Here is a 25,062-nt window from a genome sequence, read left to right on the forward strand (position 1 = left end):
TTGACTGAAGACTTAAAATATATATCTTTACTGATGACTTAAAATATATATCTTTACTGATGACTTAAAATATATATCTTTACAGATGACTTGAAATATATATCTTTACTGGTGACTTAAAACATATATATCTTACATGAAATGATCATTACTGATGACTAAAACTACACAAATAAATGATGACTAATAGAAATCATAGTCTTTACTGAGGACTGACGACTGAATTATTTTCCCTGATGCTCAACGATTCATAAAACTTCATAGATGATCAACGTTACATAAAACCGTGATCTTTACATTTGATTCTCGTCAAATCATTATACTTATGAGCACGGGTTTCATAAAATGTAACTATAATAACTAATTACCGACGACAAATCATAGGCATATTGATGATATTAACTGATGATCCACGTTACATAAAATGTGACCTTATATACTGTGACAATTTACCTTGCGGCAATATTTCCGAATCTTTAACATTATGATAAATTACTGTGACCAATTTTCATTAGGACCAATTTATCTTGTAGAGAAGTTTCTGCGATCAAATTAAAGTCTCTGACGACATGACTGTGACCAATTGACCTTATGAATAAATTACGAAGGCCAATCTGTAAGTGATCTAACTGTTGTGACCAATTTACCTTGTGGGCTTGCGGTACTTTTACCGTTTGACATAATTTACCTCGTGAAAAAAATTTACTTATTGACACAATTTACCATGAGACATATTCTATCATCTGACATAATTTTATTTGTGACAAAATTTTTGATATTATGACTAAATATTGCTACTGTGATAAATATAACATTATGAATATTATCTTTGATACTAGATTTCCTATAACTTATTTACTGTCACCAAGTTATTGTGTCCCAATAACAACTGATAATAGTTTTAAAAGTAAAGTAGTCACGTCGTGTAGAATCTTTTGGTTCGGATACGACATTTTTTGCCAATTCAAATTTTTTGCCAATTCAAATTACTCGTACTCAAGACTACTGGACAGTATTTTCGTCAACTTTGGGTGCATTTTTTCCGACTTTCATAGAATATTCCCTATCTGAATCAGTACTAGATTTACTTTTAGATGGACTTGGTATAGTACTTATACCGATAGATTCGCTTAAATATTTCATCTTTTTGGATATACCACTACTACTAGAGTCTGGTGTACCGTGAACTTTATCCTTACAAGACATACAAACACGTTTATTGGCAACAAATGCCAGGAAAATGACGACTCCTTGAGTTCCCACTAATATTGTGAAAAGATACGCAAAAACTATGGCACCAGTCGCTTCATAAATAAAGGCAAAAATCCAAGCAACACCTGTAATTACCGAGAGTTTTAAACAGGCCAATATATTTATTTTATTTTCTTTGTTTATGGTTGATTCAACCTGATCCACTCTGATTTTAATGAAAGTATAACTGAACAATCCAACATTTGTGATAATCAGTAAACCCAGGGGTAGGGCAAAAGCATAGCGTCTATCATTAGCATAACTCATATAACATTTTGCCCTATTACCATAGCCTATTGTACCATTATTACTCATATTGACTACAATGGTGATGACTACAATTACTAATGGTGTAATGGTAGAATATAAACTACTTCTTAGTAAAATATATTTAGTTGTAAAAGCTCGAGAATGTAATGGGAAAGATAATTTCATAAACAAAACTATGGTACAACAGTTCATCCAAAATGTTGCCGAGAGCCAAAAATAATGATTTGAAATACCCATTGCTTTACAAAGGACTGGATAGTCAAAAAGTTCTAATCCAAATTCATAGACTAATTGAGCTATAAATAGATTTATAATTAACCCCATTACGTTAACCCCAACAACATTTCTCAGATCTTTGACTATACAATAAAACACAAATGTTATGATTAAAAATAATAAAGAAATACAGGTACAAACAACAGACAGGATACCTAAAGGTGTTGCTGAAATATTCCCGTCTCTCGTTCCATTGGTTGTATTTTGGTGTACATCAGTCGGAGAACATTCATCAATACTGGTTCCAAACAGGAAATCTTCAGTACAAACTACAAACTGATCATCCTGGATTTCAAACTCTCCCGAACTGAGAGTCACATTATTATGTAACAGAGTCAGTATCCTGGGTTCATGAGTCACTTGAGATGAATTGACGAGAATCAGGGTACATGTTAACAATTTACTTAACGGGATAAACTCTATGAATTTCAATGCCTTCTTCACTTCTGGTATTATGGGAGCGAAAGATTCAAAAAAGTTTGACGGCTTTCCAATACATAGTGAATTTGGTACGACATATTCCGGAAGTACGAGGTTAAGCGGAGGTGGACAAGCTCGCTCTAATGTGGATGTCATATCTCCATCATAATATGAATTGACTTCCTCGCCGACTTGCTTCATTTTGTTAACAAGGTCAAGTTCAGTGACATCTGTAGGTACAAGATCCATAAATATTATTTGAGTTTTGACCTCTGCTGCAATTTGTATGAATCCGTTACCACAGTCCTCGACTTTTACTGGAGTAGCATAACGATCTACCAAATAGTAAGGCGAGTCATAATTAGGTAAGACAAAACCAAACGCTAAGAACGGTTCTGGTGCTGTAGTATTGATTGTTCCTGCAACTCTGACACACATATCATAACCAAAACTATTGGATTCTAAAAACACAGATTGGCATCGACCATTCTTTAAAGTTTTACTCCCTGTGCAAAATAGCTTTTCACAACCACACTGAAAAGGGAGTGAAAGCATTAAATTAAAGGGATAATCAGGATGTCGTCTAAATTATATATCTTTTGTACACCCGTTCCATCTCATGTATTTGCCAATTTTACATTTTCAGAACAGCCTAGAGTTACTATAGTCAATTCAATTGTTGGTTTACAATTTGATAAAACGATGGCAGCGAGGGCGGGGCTAATCAGTGAAGACCAGAGTAAAACGTACTAAAACGTCTTAAACTAGTTATACCACGCGCATCCCACTTTTTAATACAACGTAAAGATCAAAAAAGATGTTGATTTACATATTGCCACGCATTTTGAAATTTTAAGTGTAAACTTACCGATAATGGATTTAGGATTTCATCATCTGAACAAGCTATTGTGGGTTTTGATGGTGTGGCTAAGAGCCGGGTTGCCTTAACCATCTGATAATCATTTTGATCGCCTAAATTTAACAAACTAGTCATACCGTGTGCCGCGATAACAACTTCGCTGTTTGCCTCATTGTTAAAGCTTAGCCAAAAGATCACTTCATTACAAAGCCGACAAAAAACATTTCTGTATTCTCCGTTAACGATGTTGGTGTAAAGTTCGCATGCTCTTTCAACCCGTTCATCGTAAAATTTCCACAAGCCGGTCTTGTTACATTTAGAATAAAATGGTTGATAAACAGTGTCACATTGTCTCCTGTCTATGGATTGTGTTGTTGGGGGGTTAAATCTCACCTGACATTTATAATTACTGATCACGTGATAATAAACTTCAGTAGAATTTGTCGAGTTTCCATAATCATCGAAAGTTTGACAAGTTATTTGTGTTTCATAAGATTTAGAATTCATCACATTATTACACAGAGCACAATATTTATTTCGGTAGGTTTCTTTGGTTTTAAAATCAAAATATGGTTTCACGTATTTCCAGTGGATAGAATCGGATTTATGACAATTCTCTTTGATTTCCTGATTGGTGAAAGATTCTGGACATTTGTCAATCATTTGATAGAATTCCTGATAATATCTATTTCGAATGATGGTTCCGTGGCAGCCGTATTTAGTATCTGGTTGTATTTCAGTTTCTGGTTTCTCAAATAAAATCTTATCTGGACAACAATCATTATACTTATAACAATCAGAGTCACAAAAACACGGTGCACATCGGGAATTAGGTTCATTTGCATTCAAATTTTTAAATCGTTCTGAGCAAGAACTACTACAGTATTGAGCCTCTATGTCCATCGCCTTGGATTCAAAATCTTCATATTCTCCTATCACAAAATCAAACGGACCTGACAATTCATACGGAATTATTGTTTCCTGAATGTTCAATTCAAGAAGACCAGCAACAGTCTGGATTGACAAAATCAAAGCCCAGATAAACACACACATATTTCGCGCTTTTAAAGCGACGTCAATGTCAAATAATAAATAATTAAGTTCAGTTTTTTCTAAAATTAATTAACAGAATATTTTTAGTTTTCCATTTAAACTTCATGTATGTCACGTTTTAAAGATCGAATGATTGACTCTAAAACCATCTATGCATATATTTTTGTTGAATTTAAACACTTTGATTTCCCTTCTTTAATTTCTTTACTAAAGTGTTGGCGAGATGCTTAAACTTTTCTGATACACATCATGTTATTTCAACACAACAGCTTTTACCAATCAGAATCATTCGTTAAAGCTAATACAACTCTGTCCTCGCAAGTCAAACAATCAACAGAAAAATGGTTGTACCATAAACATGTTAAATACTTTTGATTGTTTTATTTCTATGAAGTTAATTGTCCCTAAAGTGTTTCTATAGCTTTTATCATTATGATTATAAATCACATAAATACAAAAACGCCGTGTAGTCCTACCTAAAGTGTACGTATACTTTATGATGTTACTAAAATTAGACTGAACTTAAAGTAGTTTAGACCTATATACCAGCAGTAAATCTTGTGCACCTTAGCTTGTCGCGAGATAACAGAAGGATTTGAGCAGCATATGAGATTTTCTTCCGGGATATCCGTGAGTCTCTTTACTTAAGTAATCCGAGTTAAATTGGGATAAGAATTACATACACTTTCCGTAAGAATAAAATAACCTTCAATATATGAATATATGAACTTAATGATAGATCTTCTAGATCTGAATAAAGTCATTTTAGAAACAAAACAATATTTGATTTTTTTGGAAATACGTACACTTTGTGCAGTCTGAAAAATCTTTACACTTTTTCACACAAACATAAACTTAGTGAGATATCAATCGCTTTGCATATTTATATGTAATTATATATTTGGAAATATGTACATGTAATAGTTTATTTGAAATATCAATAACTAATAATCAATATTAACGGGTGGTACATCAATCATACGTACACGTACACTTATAGTAGTCATGAAACCTAAATAATTAAGTATTGGTAACAATGAACACAATTGTTTTTATTTGTCATTATCATACTACAGAGGATAAAAACGATATAATCAAATCACAGTTTTGTTGTTGAACATTTTATACCAAATTGATAACTATCATCTTTATTCCCTAATGACTTCCCTAATGTTTTTGTTTTTTTTATAACAATTTCAAAATAAAACGTTTGTAGCATTGACTATTGATGTATTTATTCACTTTCGATCTGTGATATTTATCCACTTTCGATCTGTGATATTTATCCACTTTCGATCTGTGATATTTATTCACTTTCGATCTGTGATATTTATCCACTTGTGATATTTATCCACTTTCAATCTGTGATCTGACGTAATCACATGATCTAAAGGTGCAGGCACACGAGCGATCTCCGACTCAAACCTTGAGTAAAATCTCGCGTGTGACCGTGTTTCCACGACGCAAGATTTATAATATCGAACAAGTTTGATAATTGTCTCCGATAGTTTTATCGTTTTCAAGACAGACCGTCATCGTCCAATCAGATTCCTTTCCTTTCAATTGCATACTCCGCATTGAATATTCATTGTTAGATATTGAATCGTTAGTCCACTTTTAACAGTCAGTCAGCATAATTAATGCCAACCCTCTAATGGGATTGAGCAATAGAAAATTGAGAAATTAAATCAGATGATGGACTATGAGAGAAATAACCGACAGACAATACCACGAAGGGAACAATTTCAATCTGGTTGCTTGAAGACATTACAATCTCCCTCAGAGCATTTTCTTTGCTCCAAATATATTTACAGTATTAGTCTAGATTAGTTTAGAAAAGTTTAATATGAAAATATAAAACATAACAACGTAGCACTAAATCAATTAATTATAACAAAACATTTGGTATCAGAATTCAACACATATTTGTCTCAGAAAATGACTAGGCCTATATATGTTAGATTTATAGCACTATGGTCATGGATAGAGATAGCACCTTATTTTAAAAATAAGTATCTTAGTTATCAACTTAACATAATTTAAAAGCACATCAATAATGGTTCTTGTTTCGACTTTATCTCTGCTTCTACATCAAATTCAAATCTCATTTCAATTTAACATTATCAGTAAAAACTTTAGACATATCTACCTATTTCTTCTTTGTTCACAGGCATAATATATTATCTATTACTAAGGCTACTATTAAATTAAAAAAAATAACATAATTATTATATAAGTAACAATTTCTAGGAAAAATTATTGGTTCAATTCACAATAATATAACACACAAAACAACAACAAATAAATGAATAAATAATAATAATTATAATAATAATGATATCTTAATTGGGACATAAATTAGGCCAAGTCTGGTTACAATTTAGGCCATAACAATTTTATATATAAAATCATATAATATGATATGTGTTCTTAAGAACAGGAGAAAGGTGGGGGGGTGTCCAAGGCTAGATTTTGTCATTGATCCCATGTGGTTGGAAAATTTTCAATCTTATATTCCAAGAAGTTTAATGAAGCGTCTATTAGTAGTGGAGTGTGTTAGGTCTGGGTTGGTTCCGAGCTATTTGATTTAGTAATTGAGGTTTCAACTGGAATGTTTCGGCAGGTGGAAGTTTGAGGACACCAGTGTGTCTCTCCAGACATCAGCAAAAAGGGAAAAAAATAAAGATAACAAGATTTGCATGACATAGTATGCCACAAATATTTCAACAAATATCACAGAACAATAATTATAATAACAAAAGAAGGTGAAGTTAATATTAACAAAGGTCTTGAATTTGCAATGGAATTAAATTTACATAAATCCAATTTAAACATGGCACAATTATCATGAAATCGTTTATCTTATGGAAAGAGAAATCATCATTTTATACACATCAATATATTGAGTTAATACTCTGTGTTTTTCATTATTAAAATTAACAATACTTCATGGTACATAATTGAATGTTGAAAACAAAAAAAATCTACATAAGCAAACACATATATTGCAATAACTTGACTAATTACTAAATTATTAATTATTACTAGCTCAAGATTAGAAAACATATTGATAGACATGGCACTTTGAAGCAAGGAACTTTAAATATATATAACATCTACACACTACATACTTGCATAGAAACATAACTCATTATTCAACCAGATTCTTAAAGGGACATTCTGCTTATTTAGCTGTTAGCTTTTTGCATGCTGTTTGAAAACTCATGTACAGATTTGAGTAAAATGAACGCCTAATTGTAGAGAAATATGTCTCCTACGTATTCTAAAGGTTTTAACAAAAAACATTGAGCCATTATAAAGCTAAACACCAAAACTAGGTCAAACTACTTAATTAACAAATAGTAAGTACCTCTCTGTCTTTAATTAACCATTTTAAAACAAATTCCGTCTGATCAAGTAGATACATAGATATAAATAGTATACTTTTGAAATATTTTTAGGTATAATTTAGAACTTTTTTGATAATGAAAACTTTTTACATAAAAGCGGAATACCCCTTTAATTTGGCTTTAAGACAAAGTATAGACTTGATCAAACCAGACTCTAAATATTGTCTTATGTATTTATAAAACATCTAAAATTGAGTCTTGGCTATTTATAGAATGAAAGACAAAGTAATCTCTGAGAGAATATCATTTCTGTCAGAAAAGAAAGAAAAGAAATGGAAGTTTTATGCAATCATGTATAGTCCAAATATAAAATTTCACATTAAATCATTTATGATTTATAACTAGAGATAATCATATGGATAATTACTTTAATAAATAACTTACAACATTTTGACAAGGATGTCTTCATCTTTATCAAGTCATGATGGTAGGAACAAATTTATCATTCTTTATGACTCTTATAAAATATTTGAGAGTGAGACAGGTTTTAACTTTTAACTGTGAACTCCTCTTGGAAGTGTCAAAGAGATCGGGTTCTGTACCAAGAAGTTCTCCAGTACTTACTATCATTATGTAGACAGGCAAGAATTAGAATAAGAGTCATGAACTAAATCTTTATTTAATAGTGGTTTTCTATCTTGACTCTGACTTACTGCTTTCTTCTAAAATAACAATAGTAGATAATACAATAATAAAATATTGTCACTGTTAAAATACCGCTCAATACATCAATATTGTAGAGTGATATAGAAACACTTAAACAGATCTACAATCATGTTGTTACTCAGAGTTTCATGCTATGTTATCCCAAAATTATAATACTAGCAAGTTTTTCAAAAAAATCACTAGGCACAATATCAGTGGAGCAATCATTTTCATATTTCATTTCATTAGCAAGTATTTCACATGTAAGGATAAAAGTTTTGATGTCACTAAAATATTTGTCAGTTTATAAATGAGCCACTGCCAAACCAATCAAAGTTAGACACGTAATGTTCAACATAGACCTATCTTGAGTGAGCTATTTGATGTCTACCTTATTGTTTGTCGCCTTGTGGACCTATACTAATGGATTAAGGATTATATAGTTATATCTGGGTTTGTTATGATCATACAAATAATGACCAGTTCTTACCTTTAAATAATGGAATCGTTGTGCCAGGAATAATGAGAAGAGGAAGATTAGAGACCCACCAGCTATCAATGTTATTTCTACCACCTGGGCTATATACATTGGTAAAAATAACATGTTGTTTATCTTATCAGCATTCTTATCATCAATTACCATATTCTACAAAATATCAATTACTGTATTATTCAAAATATCAATTACTATATTCTATAAAATATCAACTACGGTATTCTACAAAATATCAATTACTGTATTCTACAAAATATTAATTACTGCATTCTATAAATTATCAATTACTGTATTCTACAAAATATCAATTACTGTATTCTACTAAATATCAATTACTGTATTCTATAAAATATCAACTACGGTATTCTACAAAATATCAATTACTGTATTCTACGAAATACCAATTACTGCATTCTATAAATTATCAATTACTGTATTCTACAAAATATCAATTACTGTATTCTATAAAATACCAAATACTGTATTCTACAAAATATCGATTACTGTATTCTACAAAATATCAATTACTGTATTCTACAAAATATCAATTACTGTATTCTACAAAATATCAATTACTGTATTCTATAAAATACCAATTACTGTATTCTACAAATTATCAATTACTGTATTCTACAAAATATCAATTACTGTATTTTTCAAAATATCAATTACCATATTCTACAAAATATCAATTACTGGATACTACAAAATATCAATTACTGTATTCTACAAAATATTAATTACTGTATTCTACAAAATATCAACTACGGTATTCTACAAAATATCAATTACTGTATTCTACAAAATATCAATTACTGTATTCTACAAAATATCAATTACTGTATTCTACAAAATATTAATTACTGTATTCTACAAAATACCAATTACTGTATTCTACAAAATATCAATTACTGTATTCTACTAAATATCAATTACTGGATACTACAAAATATCAATTACTGTATTCTACAAAATATCAATTACTGGATACTACAAAATATCAATTACTGTATTCTACAAAATATTAATTACTGTATTCTACTAAATATCAATTACTGTATTCTACAATTTATCAATTACTGTATACTACAAAATATCAATGACTGTATTCTACAAAATACCAATACTGTATTCTACAAAATATCAATTACTGTATTCTACAAAATATCAATTACTGTATTCTATAAAATATCAATTACTGTATTTTATAAAATATCAATTACTGTATTCTATAAAATACCAATTACTGTATTCTATAAAATATCAATTACTGTATACTACAAAATATCAATTACTGTATTCTACAAAATATCAATTACTGTATTTTTCAAAATATCAATCACTGTATCCTACAAAATATCAATTACTGTATTCTACAAAATATCAATTACTGTATTATACAAAATACCAATTACTGTATACTACAAAATATCAATTACTGTATACTACAAAATATCAATTACTGTATCCTACAAAATATCAATTACTGTATTCTACAAAATATCAATTACTGTATTTTTCAAAATATCAATCACTGTATCCTACAAAATACCAATTACTGTATTCTACAAAATATCAATTACTGTATTCTACAAAATATCGATTACTGTATACTACAAAATATCAATTACTGTATTCTACAAAATATCAATTACTGTATTATACAAAATACCAATTACTGTATACTACAAAATATCAATTACTGTATACTACAAAATTTCAATTACTGTATCCTACAAAATATCAATTACTGTATTCTACAAAATACCAATTACTGTATACTAAAAAATATCAATTACTGTATTTTTCAAAATATCAATCACTGTATCCTACAAAATACCAATTACTGTATCCTACAAAATATCAATTACTGTATTCTACAAAATGTCAATTATTGTATTTTTCAAAAAATCAACAACCATATTCTACAAAATATCAATTACTGTATTCTACAAAATATAAATTAAAATTCATTAAAATACAAATCTGAATGATTGGTGTTGTGTTTTTTTTATTCCACTTGCCTTTCATGATCTGACAAAAAAGTTATCAACTGTTGTTCTTGGTAAATTAATATTAAACGAATTAATTGATCTGTTATTTTTAGAATCTTCCCTTGCTGTATGTAAGAAATTTTGGACAAGAAAGATAATATTACCTCATCTAACCACAGAACAGGCAAAAAAACTTCCTTAATTCCTTTTGATACTCTGTAAAACAACAATGAATGTTTCGTTATATATTTTACATATTAACAATGTACGTTTCCATGCTTCTTGAGAAAAAACTAAATGAAGTAAGCTGCAGCAATTTCACTGTGTTTCTAATATAGATTAATATCCACACTTGGTGCAGAACTGTAGCATAACGGACATTAGTTATGTCTTACTCATTGCAATAATGAGATAAATGAAATGAAATGAATGGAGTTTTACATCCTACTTTTCTGCACCATGTGAGCTAATGAAGACAGGCAATGCCATGCAGGGAGCAATAAGGGAAATTTTTCCAGGACAGCGGCTTTAGCCTCCTTTTTTTTCATTTCCAACTGTCGAGGGATCTTTAACTTGCACTGCCTGTAACACACAAGCAAGCGTCTAACTCACTGAGCCACCGTGGCTCCCGCAATAATTAGATGTCCTTTTCAAATCATCAAATCATTGACAAGGAGCAACAGGAATATCCTAATTTATAGCAGTCAGTATATATAAATGTTAAAAGGGTTTAGATATTTATTTCTATAAAGACTGAATAACTGTGAAGTAAATTAGCTTACAAGACATCAGTGTTATTAACTATATGCATATTAATCTGTAACTTTTTAGATGCTTGTAATAACAATCCAGTTATCTACAATATAGATATATAGACAGAATAAAACTTTCAACTTTCAGCATTTCACATGGCATTCTAATCTCACACATAGCATTGAAATGAAATGAAATGAAATGAATAGAGTTTTACAACCTGCTTTTCTGCACCATGTGGGCTAATGAAGACGGTAAAGGCCATGCAGGGTGCAATGAGGGAAATTTTGCCAGGAAAGCGGCAATAGCCTGCTCTTTTTTCATTTCCAACTGTCGAGGGATCTTTAATGTGCACATTCTGTTGCACACGGGGCCTCGGTTTATTGTCCCATCCGAACGACTAGACGCTTTTTCCATGTCATTAACAAATGCTTTATTTTACAATACCTGCGTTAGAATACTGTCGATTAAAGCAATTATTAGCAGGAAGAAAATAATGGCAGTAATAAATAATAATCTCTTGAAATAAGGGCCATCTGTATTTAATCTTTACCTCCTTTCAGAGAGTCTACATAGTTAATATTGTTTAATGTAATCAATTACCAACTACATGTATACTTACTGGATCAACATCTACTGTTGTTTCATGTTTATCTTTACTAGGACTCATTCCATAAACACCTTGTATAAACTTCTCATCAGCCATATAAAAATGTGGGAATGACATGACAGTAGGGATTGGGAAATGATCCACTGTAAAGACAAAATAAAGGGATATTAAAGGTCATGGAGATAAACAGAGATGGGTAGTTAGGGTAGAAATTCAATAGTGATAGTTTTCTGTCAGCTTTCTTGTCATTTATTATCTATGACTTTACAATTGACCCAAGACTTTTGCTATGAACAAACAGTTATAAAATTTATCATTCCAAACATTTCTCATACTAGAGGGGTAGCCATTACTCAATTCACAAGTTTTTTCTGTAAGAACTTCAGATTTACAAAGCAAAACATATGTAGAAGCTTGTTGATTGGCAGGTTTGAAAACCATGTGACATCTTGAATATCTATTACTTCGAAGTTTGCACACAACAGTGAAGAAAATGTACAGTAGACTCTGTGATATCCAACTATCTGGGTACCTTGAGATTCTGCGTAATCTGATATCTTTCTTTGGTCCCGATTGATTGAAATAGTTTTAGTTGAAGAGACAATGTATGACATACACAGAAACTGTTAATATCTTACCATTAGTACAGATACTGAGATCTAACAGTCCAGTTCCAAGGCATCCTGATCGTTTGGTACAGAATCCTGCATTGTCAGGGTTTATTGTCTTGTTGGCTAATTCTGTAGCAGTGCCAGTATATCGATGTAGTTTGATACCATGTTTAGTTTTAGTATTAGATGTATATTCGCCATATGCTGCTCTGAAATATATAAAATGATATTGACAAATCCATACATGTGTACAGGTCAGGAAAAAAAATCTGGAGATTTGTCTTGAAAAATCTGGAGATCGGGTGAAAAGTCGGGAGATTTCTCCAAAGCGCGTAACTTCGTGATTTCAAACTTCAAATTGATTGTTTTTTTCTTTTTTTTTTTCAAATAAGCTTTAAGCCATGTAAATTAATTAAATTGATCATAGGCCTACATGACATAGTTAAAATTAACAACCTATAATTATGGATAATTCTGGAAATAGTGCCTGATATTTCAAATTTAGGGGCCCAAAAAAAATTTGGTATTATCATTCTTCAGTATTGATTGAATCAAAAATAATGTCAAGGTGAAATGATGTTTGAAAACAAGAAAGCAAGCATGATCCCAGCCCTCTAAATTAAATGGTACCGGTGGCTATAGGCCTACATCATACATGTAATACCACATTAAAAATCAGTATGTTTTGAAAGCAATATTTAGTAAATAATATGTACTGGCAATGTTACTTTTTCCAAAGGTGTAATTCGACATCATAAATATCTCCAGTGCGATCATTAAATACTTTTCCTGCAACACTCTCACAAAGTATTGAACTGAATTTTCCGCTTCCATTTTGACGTTCTTCAGAATGGAAAGACTTGTAATAAGTATGCCCGTTATGATGGCAATCAAATGAATGTTTACAGGCTACAGTAAAATTACAAAACGATTTTATGAAACAAAGTTTGAGTTTACATAAGAATTAGACATCCAGTCGCGTATGATAATCTACCGATAATGAAAAATAATTCTGAAACGACGTCTATGTTATATAGGCCTATTATAGATCTCGCAGATTGACACTGACGTTTTTTAGTAAAAGTAGGGCTACCGTAAAATTTATTATAAAATCTAAAGTAGAATCTACCAGATGTTGTTATAAAAAGTGTGTCATGACTCAATCAAATTACCATCTTAATTGGGGGATTAATTAATCAGGCAATGATAATATTATTATGTGATGAGATAAACGCGTGTTACCGGCAATTAAGATACAAGTGATGATAGATATTTTGTTGATTTATGGTAGAGAATTTGAACATTGAAAACGGTAGGTCCCGTGAAAATTTGATCAGGAAAAAAAAAAATCGGTAGAATCGGGTATCCCGCCGGTAAAGCGGTAGACAACATGCAAAAGCGATAGAAACCCGACAACATCGGTAGATTACACATGTATGGACAAATCACACAAAAAAACCTGAGTCCAATCATATTTCTTGTAAAAAAAGAAAAATCTTACAGATATTTTGCCCAAAATAGTTTTTCCACATTTTCACTTATCCTTCTTTTGTGATTTTTTTCAAATTCAATGCAATGTTTTTCAAACTTTTATTCTATTATATGAAATTTTTTGACTTTTTACCACTAAGTTTTAAAAATGACATCGAAGTCGTAAACCTCTTTTGAAGGAAGGTAATAAAAGCTTTTTTAATAATGTAAAATAACCTACCTACAAATATCAGAAGAAAAGAAATATAGATATTTTTGGTCTTCCAGAAATGGCTTATTGATTGTTCCATCTAGAAGAAAAAAGTTAGATTGTAAATTTAAGGTTGATAATTGCTGATTTATTAATAATATAACATTGTAAGTTTTTAAAGATATAGAAAATAATAATCTTTGATAAAACATTGTTATATTTGGACTGACAATAGATATTACTTATACAGTTATTAGAAAAAAACATTACTACATACCAGAGCCATTAATTAAATTAGCCCAGGGTGTGCTCCAAAAGTTTAAATACCTGAAAATTATTCACTTCAATGGATTATCATTTTACTTAAGTGCACCTACAACCATTTTCTCTCGGAGTGAGTAAGGATTAGATAAAACTGTTTTTTATATTTGTACATAAAACTAATTATTTCTGTTTCAGTTTCAAAATTTGAAGATCAAGTTCTGAAGAATTTCAGAACAGTAATCTCGATTCATTTTATTTGCATGTTAGTACTTACTTGGATCCATTGTATCTATCTATAGTTCCCAGTAAATCTATATTATGTTTACCAGTGTATACAGTATAGACCCCATCATCAGTATTGTTTTTCTACAATGAAACAAAAACATTTCATTTAACTGCTTCAAAACATCAAGGTCATGGCCTTCTTATTTGAACTCAAACATAATACAACTTACTTTTTTCTTCAGTATATCAGTAATTTTATTGTTTAGTTTTATAAGAGCAGGAATACTAGCTGTCGTGCAAAGTTTGGTTGAAAGAGTATTTATATTCCAGGGTACAAATTACTTTTTTTAATTGCTTAGCAGTTTTTTTCTCTATGGGCCAAAAGTGCATAGCAGTTTAAAATTTTGGGGAGCAATTTCTTATGTGAATAGTTTAAATTGTATAGCATAACGACGTATGAAGTATGTTGAATAAAAGTTATGAATAGCATCATTGATTAAATGATGTAGCAATTCAAAGTCATTTTAAGACTATCAGTACTGTAATGAAGCTGATGTTACAATTCATGTTTAGTAAATATAATCAGTAAAATGTTATTTATGAACATAATGAAATGAACAGTAGGCATAGTATAAAGAATCATACTTACATTCATAAAATAACCTATAAAGTCTGTATAGATGAGAAATGGTAGTAAGGAATGTGCTAGTTTTAATGAAGGATCTACATAACCCCATACTAATTCCTTGATGGTACGGGTTATAAATATATCTTCCTGTGCTCCAACTATATTAACAATAATTTTCTTTACAAATTCTCCAAATATACCAATACCTTCAATTAATGCCTGAAATATAGAAGGTTCTTTAATAATTAATATTTTCCAGGCATGGTAATGATTCTCATTTTTTCAAGCTTTTGCTGTGGCTACAATACTTTATTATTAGACTGGTTCAGAAATTGTGTGCTGCACAAGATGTAAGAGTTTAAAAGAATAAGAAAAATAATACAAATCCACATCTACAATGATTGAAGGCGAAAAGAAATTTGGTGGAGCTCAAATTGAGCAATGTTTCAGGTCTCTACAGCTTGGAATTTAAAGCTTAGAGCTGATAAAGCTGAAAAAATGAGTGCATGAATAGAATAGTGTTGAAGCAAAACAAATTGTGTTAACAGGGAGAGGGGTAAACATGATCATCTTATTCATCTTATGTTTGTGTTATAACATTACCCCAGGGTTTTAATTTATCGTCTGGTTTGTTCTTCATTTACATCAATATATAATCATAGTCATCATCATCTCTATGGTTTTTAAAACGTACCAATAAAGCTGGGTTAACAGTAGTAATCATATCCACCTCATCATCTCCTACTGACATTTCTCTGATGAACGTAAACAATCGTTTTTGACGATATGATACTGTACCATTATCATTAAACACTATATCAAATTTGATTCTTTCTTCTCTGAAATATAAATAATTTTTTTCAAATTTTCATTTTCTTTATGGTCATGTATCATTAGCTTAACAATAATATTTCTGGTCTGGTTGGAAAGATTATATCACAAATGGGGAAATGACAATGTCAGAAAACATGTCAAATTTTTCAAGCATCTCTGTGGTTTGTTATATAGAATATGGCTGTTACCTCTAATATTGGAAAAAAATGATTTTATAAGCGGGTCAGTGGTTCATATGAAATGGTTTTTTTCTGCAACTGTTTGGGCTAATTAGGATGTGCAATCACCAAGGAGTGTGTAATAAAGAAAAGTTTGCATTTCATTTTTTCATTTCCAACTTTTGAGTTATCTTTAATGTGCACAGCCTGTAGAACAAGGGGCTTTGGCTTATGTTTTTTTATTTGATCGTCCATACACTTCTTTCCTGTCATGGAGAGGGGTTATATAGGTATAAGCCTGTTCCCCAATCCCTTTAATGTCTTAATAAAATATTGTTTATAAAAAAAAAGGATGGGTAATTGGTTAAAGGTACTATGATATGAATAATAAAGAAATAACAGTACCTATAAGTATATGGGCCCTTTTCAACAACATATGGTTTTTGTCCTTTCTTTACTTCTTTAGGATTGGTGAGATTAAACATGTAAACTTGTAGGTATATCGGCATAGGAGGTTCCTTCCATACATCATACAGATAACTTCCATTGACTAGGGTCACTTTCTGAAATTACCATGAAATGTTTTTGTAATTACATTGTATTTATTGTAACTTCTTTTGAAAATTTATTAAGCTAATTAAAGCAAACTAACATAAATTATAAGCAAACAATTTTTATCTATACATTGGAGTAAGTCTATAACATGCAAAACCTTATCTCAAACAATGTTTAACAATCTGGTGACCTATGAATACATTATCTTTCTTCATTATCCATGTCGACTCTGCTAGAAATGATTATGGATCATCAATTGAAGATTTGAATAAGTAAAATCTCTGGTAGCCAGAATTTTAGTGAATCACACTAATTAAAATGGGGCCAATACCCCTGGGTATTACTGGTATGTCAATTTATTAAATTGATGCATTAAACATCATAATTAGTTAATAAGTTAATTAACCTTACCTCTTTAACTTGTTCTTTAACAATATAATCAACAACTGGTATTAAAACAACACCTATTATAGCTGTTACCAAACCAGCTACAGCTCCTATACATACTTTCTTCTCTCTAGATATCATAATGAGGCTCTAACCCATACTTTATACTCAACTAAAATATTAACAAATAACCATAATTATATACAATAAGAACAAAATGATTTGATTAAGAATACATGATAATTCATTAGAAACACCAATCAAATCAAATCAAATAGTATGCTTGATTTGATACTAATACATGAAAATGCCTCTGTAAAATCATATTTACAAATAGACTAATAACTTTTTCCAGTGCCTGGTTCCATATTCATCAACCCAAAGCAAAAGCATTAGTATTTTGTAGTTGATATTTAAATTCTTACTGGACTCTAAAAATGATTGGCAAAAATCTACTCTGATAAAAGCTGTAGACAGAGTGGCACTGGCATAGTCATAGACTCTATGATTGGCACAGTAGAGATTAGGGTGATTGAAAAGTAACAAGTTGTAGAATAAGTAGTGCCACTCGCCCACTGCACTTGGCGTTAGCCTAGCCTAGGGGAGTAGGGCCTAGGTGGAACTTGGAAGTTTATGAAGAGTAAGAAAATGAATAAAAAATTTAATCAAATAAAGTCCAAAACTGATAGGACAAAGTGATGAGATGGAAATTGAGTGACAAGTATTTAAGCCCTGATATTAGAAAACGTAAATCAAGGACGGAAAAGTCGGAAAAAGATTAAAATATTAGCCTACACTACAAAACCAAAACATTCAATAACGAATCTACTACACACAATTTGTTACCTGTCGTTTTTCTCAATGTTCAACAACAACAAAAATAAATAAATTGTATGCCTCATTGGAATGCAGAAAATGAAAGTTCGGAAATGTTGAATATCAGAAATTATCGCAAAATTGTCCTGTAAAGAATTCATTCATGATTTTTTGAAAGGATTTGCGACAGCACTGCACGTCTTACCGCGACTCGAGTTGTTACGAGTAACACGGGATGATCAGCATGTTCATGAAAATCTGGATAATCGAATCTAAAAAGTTAAATGTTATCCTTCACGCCAGAGTGTTTTGCACGAATAATATTTCTTACAAAGGTTTTTAAAAGGTAAGCATGGTTGAAAATGGTCTTCTTCTTTTGTTTTGTTCCCGAACAATGTTCAGATTAACACAGTTATTTGAAATCAATGAAAAATTGTATGCATTTTCCTCAAAAAGCAATATGGCGTCGAGACTATTGTGTGAGTGAGTTCCCTTGTTGCGTCAGACAACAGTAATTTTTCGGGTATTATATGGCTTATAAACGGAAACTAATCCTTTAATGTATACGACGTTTCTGCTTTAAGATGAACCCCTCGCCCCCTCTCACCCTGCCCAAGGCCAAAGGTCCAAGAATGCAATATATGCATTAATTCATTGTAAAACTTTAATACTATTGAAAAAAATACTCTTTCATTTTGAATAATATGTAAGATTTAAGCCCTATTGATTCGAATAAAAAATCGATGGCTCCCTCCCAAAACCAATTTTAAAGATCTGCAGCCGCCACTGCCTGGGAGTAGTGACGACAGTCTTAACTCCTTGTCATTCCCACAATTGTTGAGGAACCGCAAGTCGCCATATCGGATCAACTTATGCCACTTTCAACCGAACGAGTGGAACTTTTCAGTGCTTTCACACGAACTTGTTCTTTTGACTTTTGATAATTTTATCTTTGGACACTATTTTCAGATAGTTCTACGGAATGGAAGAAAATGATGAAACGAGCGAGGTTAACATGGAACAGTTTATGGATGTGGTGGTAGCGTATAAATGCAGATTCTGTGATGTTACATGTTCCACAACCCAGCAAATGGGGGCTCATATTAAACAGTTCCACATGTTTCCCGTTCCTGACAACCCCGAAAAACAGAACGCAGACGACGAGCAAAAGAACAACAACGACAAACAAACTGATTCCTTTAAAAGGCTCGAAGAACCAGAAGCTATCAACATAGACGAAGTACAGGTGATAGGCATAAAGAACGAACCACATTCACAAGATCCCAATAGTTCTGAAGGTCCTCAACGAGTGGAAAGTTCTCTTCAATCCGCAGTCCGCCAGGAATTGGAAAGTCGAGAGGGAACAGTACAAGGAGAACAATACACGTTGACATCTTCATCCGACATGGCACCCAATACTCAACTGACGACTAAACTGCTGTATGTCTGTGGCCAGTGTAGTGTTGGTTTTAACAGTATCGACGATTGTAAAGAACATATGGTAGAGAGTCACGAGCAGCTTGAAAGCAATATGGAGATCGAAGAATTGGAGGCTACTTCGACACACGTTAGTGCACAAGTTAGTGTCGGAACACAAATGGAGCCGCGGAAAAAACCTGGTCGAAAGAAGAAAAGTGAAATTAAACAGGAAGTAGTCACCTCTGAAGAGTCTGAAGACGATGATAAAGATTGGGTTCCTGAAAACCCGACTGGTCGTTCTCGACGAAAGATTCGACCACCACGAGCACTTAAAGAAGATTATTATATCAATAGCACTAAAAAGAAGAAAAATAAGAAACGGAAGAACGCAAACAATAAAGAACTCAAACATAAATGTTATCTGTATGGATGTTTGGCGCGCTTTTCAACCAAAGAAAACCTCGATATCCATGTTGCCTGTCATAACACATCAAACGAGGCATTTACTTGTACCCAGTGCGAGAAACACTTCGATTCCTGGCAATTGCTGCGAGTTCATCTGCACCGCAAACACGACATTGACCTAGATCTAATATCGTGTGATGTTTGTGGTTTTAAAGTGGACACAATGAATAAATTGCGCGTGCATAAAGAAATCCACAGTGATTCTAGGCCATACACATGTGACATTTGTGGTAAAGGGTTCCGACAATACAGTCAGATGAAAAATCATCAACAAGTCCATTCCGAATACCAGAAAAAGGTAGAGAAAGACATGACCTGCCCTACATGTCAACGAAACTTTGTGAACAAAAAATGTCTTTTAAATCACCAACATCAAGTGCACAGCAACGAAAAAAAGTTTAAATGTAACGTGTGTCCCTATGCATCTACGAGAAAGGCTATGCTGGACTTACATTCTAGAATCCATACTGGAGAGAAACCATTTAAGTAAGTTCCTGTTTCACATGTTTTCCCACTTTGAATGGTGCATGTTTATTAAGGGAGTATGTGTCTGTTTAACCAAGATTTGTTTAAAATATCATGCCGCCTTTGGCAAAATTATGGTAACATTGTAAAATCCTATTTTTTACCACTAGAGGGAATAATCCTTTTACGATAAAATCGGAACTTTTAAAAAAAATGCCAGATTTTAGATTATATAATAATAACTTTGGCAACCCATTTAGACAGAAGTTTAATTTTCAATAGATCCCATTAAACTAAGAATTATATACAAGATTAGAAAGAATAAAATCACAGAAAATAACAATAACATTACTTTACAGATATTTATACTACGTTAGTCTGCGCATACTTTTACCACTTAATGCGCGGGAGCCAGATAGTTCAACTGCTAAATGTTGTCCCAATATTCTTAAATCATCGCCTTTTTTTACTTTGAATGTTATTTTGTTTTTATTCTGGAACACTTCGATGCCATTATATAAGATTTTGATTATCAATCTGTTCCTACAAGAAGCCACTTTCATTATTATGTTTTTGGTTTGTTTTTTCAGATGTGATCTATGTGCCTATGCTACCGGTGACCACAATTCTTTGAGACGACACAAGATGCGCCACACGGGACAAAAACAGTATAAGTGTAGTTTTTGTCCTTATTCCTGCATTCAGTCGGTGTCACTGAAATCACATCTTCGTAGCAAACATCCAGGAAGCGACAGCAACTTCTTCTGTGAGGACTGCAATTTTCAATCCGTTAGTAAAAGTGCTTATGATAACCATATTCAAGATCACAAGAATGGCCGAATTGTCAATCGACCAAAAGCTATTAGAAGGAAAACCACAATGGTTGCACAAACAGACACACATGATGTTGATCTCCTAGCGATTCCAGAAAATTCTGAATCGACGCAAGTGAAAATGTTGGTCCAAACGATGAAATCTGGAGAAGCTCAAGTTAGTGCTGAGGATCTTGCCAAATTGTCTTGTTATGAGGGGCTCATGACAGGTGAAATGTCAGCAGCTCAGTTGATCTATTCTGCACTAAATGCAATTGGACAGGGTGAAAAGACAGGGGTGCCACAAACTGCTGAAATCAGTGGAGGCGTACAATGCACAACTTTATCAGCCGAAAGCGAGGAAGGAGTTACCTCCCATACAATCACATTTCATTTACCCGCCAACTTCCAAAACCCACAACCAGAAGAGAACGAGACGGTTTTGTTCGGACAACCAGTTGAAATAATCGAGACAGTTGATGAAAATGCTGTTCGGTTCATTGAGTCCAATCTACCAGATGAAGCTACCACGGATGACAATGGTAACATGGTTATTGGCGGAGTTGTTCTGGCAGACCAAGGTCAAGGTCAAATAGAAACTGCCGTTGGGGATTACGACGTCGTTCAACAAACTCAACAGTCTTACATTGTAGTCAATGGTCAAAATGTCATTTATCAGCAAGCAGAATGTGAAGGTCATGTGAATTATGAAAATCCGGAAGTAAACCATCAGCGTGTCTTGTATCAACAAACGGAAGTTAATGATCAGTTCACCTATGTGCAACCTGATGCTGACGAACAAACCAACCAAACACTGGAAATTGGCAAAGATCAAACTACAGAAAAACAAGATGGCGCTAAATATCAACAAGCTAGCAGCGAGTCTATAATACCTATAATACCCGAACAACAAATGACCAATGCTATTCAACCTACTGCTGAAGCACAACCACCAGGGACAGAAAGTCATAGTCAAAGTGAGCATCCTGGTGAGACAATGATTGTTGGTGAAAACGTAGGAGAATCCAGCTTTGTACAGAATCAAACCATTTCGAATCAAATAATGACTATTGACCTTCAACAGATTGTTGAATAATGTTATCTGTAGCCTGTATTTTGACATAGTGTAATGAATTTAAATTAAAAACAGATTCACTCAACGATACAAGCATTTTCTAAATCTTACTAATAAGTAATATCGTACCCTCTCAATATGATGAAAAATATCTATTACCACTCTCAAGTCAACTGAAATTATTCTGACCACAAAATCCGCACTAAGTACATCTATTGTTCTTATCATCCTGGTATAGTTGGCCAGAATACTTTTTTTTTAAAAAAAAGTATATGTTAGCCTATTACTTAATCTGTACAACAACAGATTTTCCATTTCCATTGAGGCAAAATACATAGGCCTAACTGAAGAAAAAAAAAAACACTTCTTAAGTTTGGTCGTATAACTTCATTTGTTCTGTTGTTAATTACGCTACGGCCTTCTTTATACGAACGTATTAAACTCGTTCCATGATCTGACACACCCTTCTATATAAATTGACCCTAGTGATGTAATAGGCAAATAAATGGAATGTAATACACAACCAATGAGTAGAACGTGGTGAATTTCCCAGAATTCCACTGAGATGGTGTCTAAAGATGCATTCGATTGGTTGATTTCCCGAACTTCGTCATGTTTTTAAACAATCGAATGCAAAAAGGATGAGAGAATGTACTTACACTGTAAATGGGTTATAGTGTGAAACGGGGTTGACCAAAGGATTGGTTACATAATGATAAACTTGTATCAATATTGTATATATAATCTAAATCTTTATGACGAAGCTTACATAGTAATCATATATTCTTGATAACGATAAAAAACAGGAAAAATGAGTTCCTGTAAAAACGGATGTTACATTTTATTATCTTAAAATACGTATTCATTAGCGAATGCTAAAAATAAATCCTTACGCCAAAATGTAGGCTATTGATTGCGCCCTATGCACCTTATTTTGTTCATATATCTCATCCGTCGGTGGATATCATACGAATATACAAGGCTATTTACTATTGCACTTGGCGAGCATAACTGGCAGATTAAGGACAGAATTTAATATTAAAATGCATCAAAAACTTTTTGCCGCCGAGATATACAAACAAGATTATTCCCCTACCCCCCACCGAAAAAAAAAATCAAAATGAAAGAAATACATCAAAATACTAAGCATGAAACAAAGGATTCATATTTTTTAGAAAATTTCGTCAAAACAGGTCAACTGGGCCTATAGACAACCCCTTTCTCAGACCACAGACCACAGATATAATTTTCAGGACAAAATGATACTAATGGGAGACTAACGAACGTTGGGCGAAGGTTGAGCCGAATGATTCAAATACGTGCTCAAATATATTTAAAATTGTTCCTTATATTATTTTTTTCTATAATGCGAGAATTATGCACTCTTGATAATCTAATCCAATACATTCATATATATTTACATCAAAACAATGGTAGACATACCATTAGTCTCTGATTACCAGACTTCTCTTCTTTCGTAGCAGGTGTTCTCATATAGTGAGACTGGAAAAGAAAGATTAAGATGACGTATGTAAATGTAACTATTTATAGATTCTCCGGAAAATACGCTTTATTCATTATCATCCACGAATTCTGACGATCTAGTCAAGCTTAGTAAAGTTGCATTAGACATACTGTAGTCCAGACAAAAGGGACTGTTGGCTTTTAGAGTTATGAGAGGATTAAACAAGGCAAGTAGATTTTGATAATATTATTTTCATACCAGTCTATTAATATATGTAGTACATGTAATATATGTATATATATAATCTACACGTATCGGTCTACAATGAGACCTTATGTCCGTATTTTGACCCTTTAATGACATCGGGTCGTCGGTACTAATAAGTAGTTGTTATCTGCCATTTTGTGTTGATTGCCGCAGGTGAACCTATATTTTGCAGTGTGTCATATAGCAGAAATGTTAATAAATGATCTGGATTTGCATTTCGCCTTATAGACCAAAAATATATTATGCTAAGTTTGGACATGCCCTAAGTTCGGGTTGATATGAAAACAGTCTTATTATTAAACGAGAACTTTGATTTCACATAGTACTTCATCTTCACAATGTCAGTTATTACGAACTTCATAAACATACTTTTACAGTACAATCCATACAAATGGCTGTATTCTATGATACAAGAATAGTAACTATATTGCAGTGAAGGTATAAGTAAGAAGTTCGTAATAGCTTGACATTGTGAAGATGATATCACTTAAGTCTGGACAATCGTGACTTTCACCTATAGAAAAAGAACTGCCATCGCAATTGAAATGATTTTTTTGTCTTGCATCATTCGGATATAATATAACCAATGTTTCATGAGCTATTTTTAGAACTATATCGAATGTTGTTTTCCCCCTAAATAATTAGGATACATTGTGAATTTTTCTTTATCATTTTCAGTTTTACATATAAACCAAATCTAACTTGGACGAGTTTAATCAAAAAAATTGATCATGATGACGACCGACGAAGGTGAGTAAAATGATATATTTCTTAGGTTGCAAACAACAGCGAGATATATAGAAAGTTCACAACATGACTAAACATTAGAAGACCCTACCAGTAGCTAAATTGTGTGTGTGTAAAGGGGGGGGGGGGGGGGGGGGGGGGGGGGGGGCCT

At 32.3% G+C, this 25,062-nt stretch overlaps 5 protein-coding genes across 5 annotated transcripts in view; 2 read left to right on the forward strand and 3 right to left on the reverse strand.

The window, feature by feature from the left end:
• Window positions 1-1,002: 1,002 nt before the first annotated feature.
• Window positions 1,003-4,129, reverse strand: LOTGIDRAFT_159640 (hypothetical protein; the record flags this gene model as incomplete). Its single annotated transcript, XM_009054140.1, has 2 exons — window positions 1,003-2,751; window positions 3,086-4,129. 2 exons carry the CDS (start codon window positions 4,127-4,129, stop codon window positions 1,003-1,005), a joined length of 2,793 nt encoding a protein of 930 aa, XP_009052388.1.
• A 1,827-nt stretch (window positions 4,130-5,956) lies between these two features.
• LOTGIDRAFT_214423 (hypothetical protein) lies at window positions 5,957-7,578 on the reverse strand. Its single transcript, XM_009054141.1, has one exon. The coding sequence runs from the start codon at window positions 7,205-7,207 to the stop codon at window positions 7,037-7,039; it is 171 nt and encodes a 56-aa protein (XP_009052389.1). The 5' UTR covers window positions 7,208-7,578; the 3' UTR covers window positions 5,957-7,036.
• Window positions 7,579-8,108: 530 nt separating this feature from the next.
• Window positions 8,109-17,521, reverse strand: LOTGIDRAFT_159641 (hypothetical protein; the record flags this gene model as incomplete). The annotated part of the gene is made up of 13 exons (XM_009054142.1): window positions 8,109-8,201; window positions 8,675-8,830; window positions 10,839-10,890; window positions 11,457-11,530; window positions 12,050-12,180; window positions 12,676-12,857; window positions 14,360-14,429; window positions 14,607-14,656; window positions 14,868-14,959; window positions 15,468-15,665; window positions 16,141-16,285; window positions 16,844-17,001; window positions 17,405-17,521. The coding sequence occupies 13 exons, from the start codon at window positions 17,519-17,521 to the stop codon at window positions 8,109-8,111; spliced, it is 1,518 nt and encodes a 505-aa protein (XP_009052390.1).
• Window positions 17,522-20,018: 2,497 nt separating this feature from the next.
• On the forward strand, window positions 20,019-21,388 carry LOTGIDRAFT_94587 (hypothetical protein; the record flags this gene model as incomplete). The annotated part of the gene is made up of 2 exons (XM_009054044.1): window positions 20,019-20,566; window positions 21,136-21,388. Coding segments are annotated over 2 exons (801 nt in total), but the record flags the coding sequence as incomplete, so codon positions are not given.
• Window positions 21,389-24,026: 2,638 nt separating this feature from the next.
• LOTGIDRAFT_231699 (hypothetical protein) overlaps window positions 24,027-25,062 on the forward strand; it is a 2,682-nt gene continuing 1,646 nt past the window's right edge. Inside the window, exons 1-2 of the mRNA XM_009054143.1 lie at window positions 24,027-24,123; window positions 24,843-24,914. Coding sequence (XP_009052391.1) covers window positions 24,896-24,914 — 19 coding nt within the window. The 5' untranslated portion in view covers window positions 24,027-24,123; window positions 24,843-24,895. The remainder of the gene's footprint in view (window positions 24,124-24,842; window positions 24,915-25,062) is intronic.

Source organism: Lottia gigantea, assembly GCF_000327385.1.
Source record: "Lottia gigantea unplaced genomic scaffold LOTGIsca_21, whole genome shotgun sequence".
In the NCBI taxonomy this organism is placed as follows: domain Eukaryota; kingdom Metazoa; phylum Mollusca; class Gastropoda; family Lottiidae; genus Lottia; species Lottia gigantea.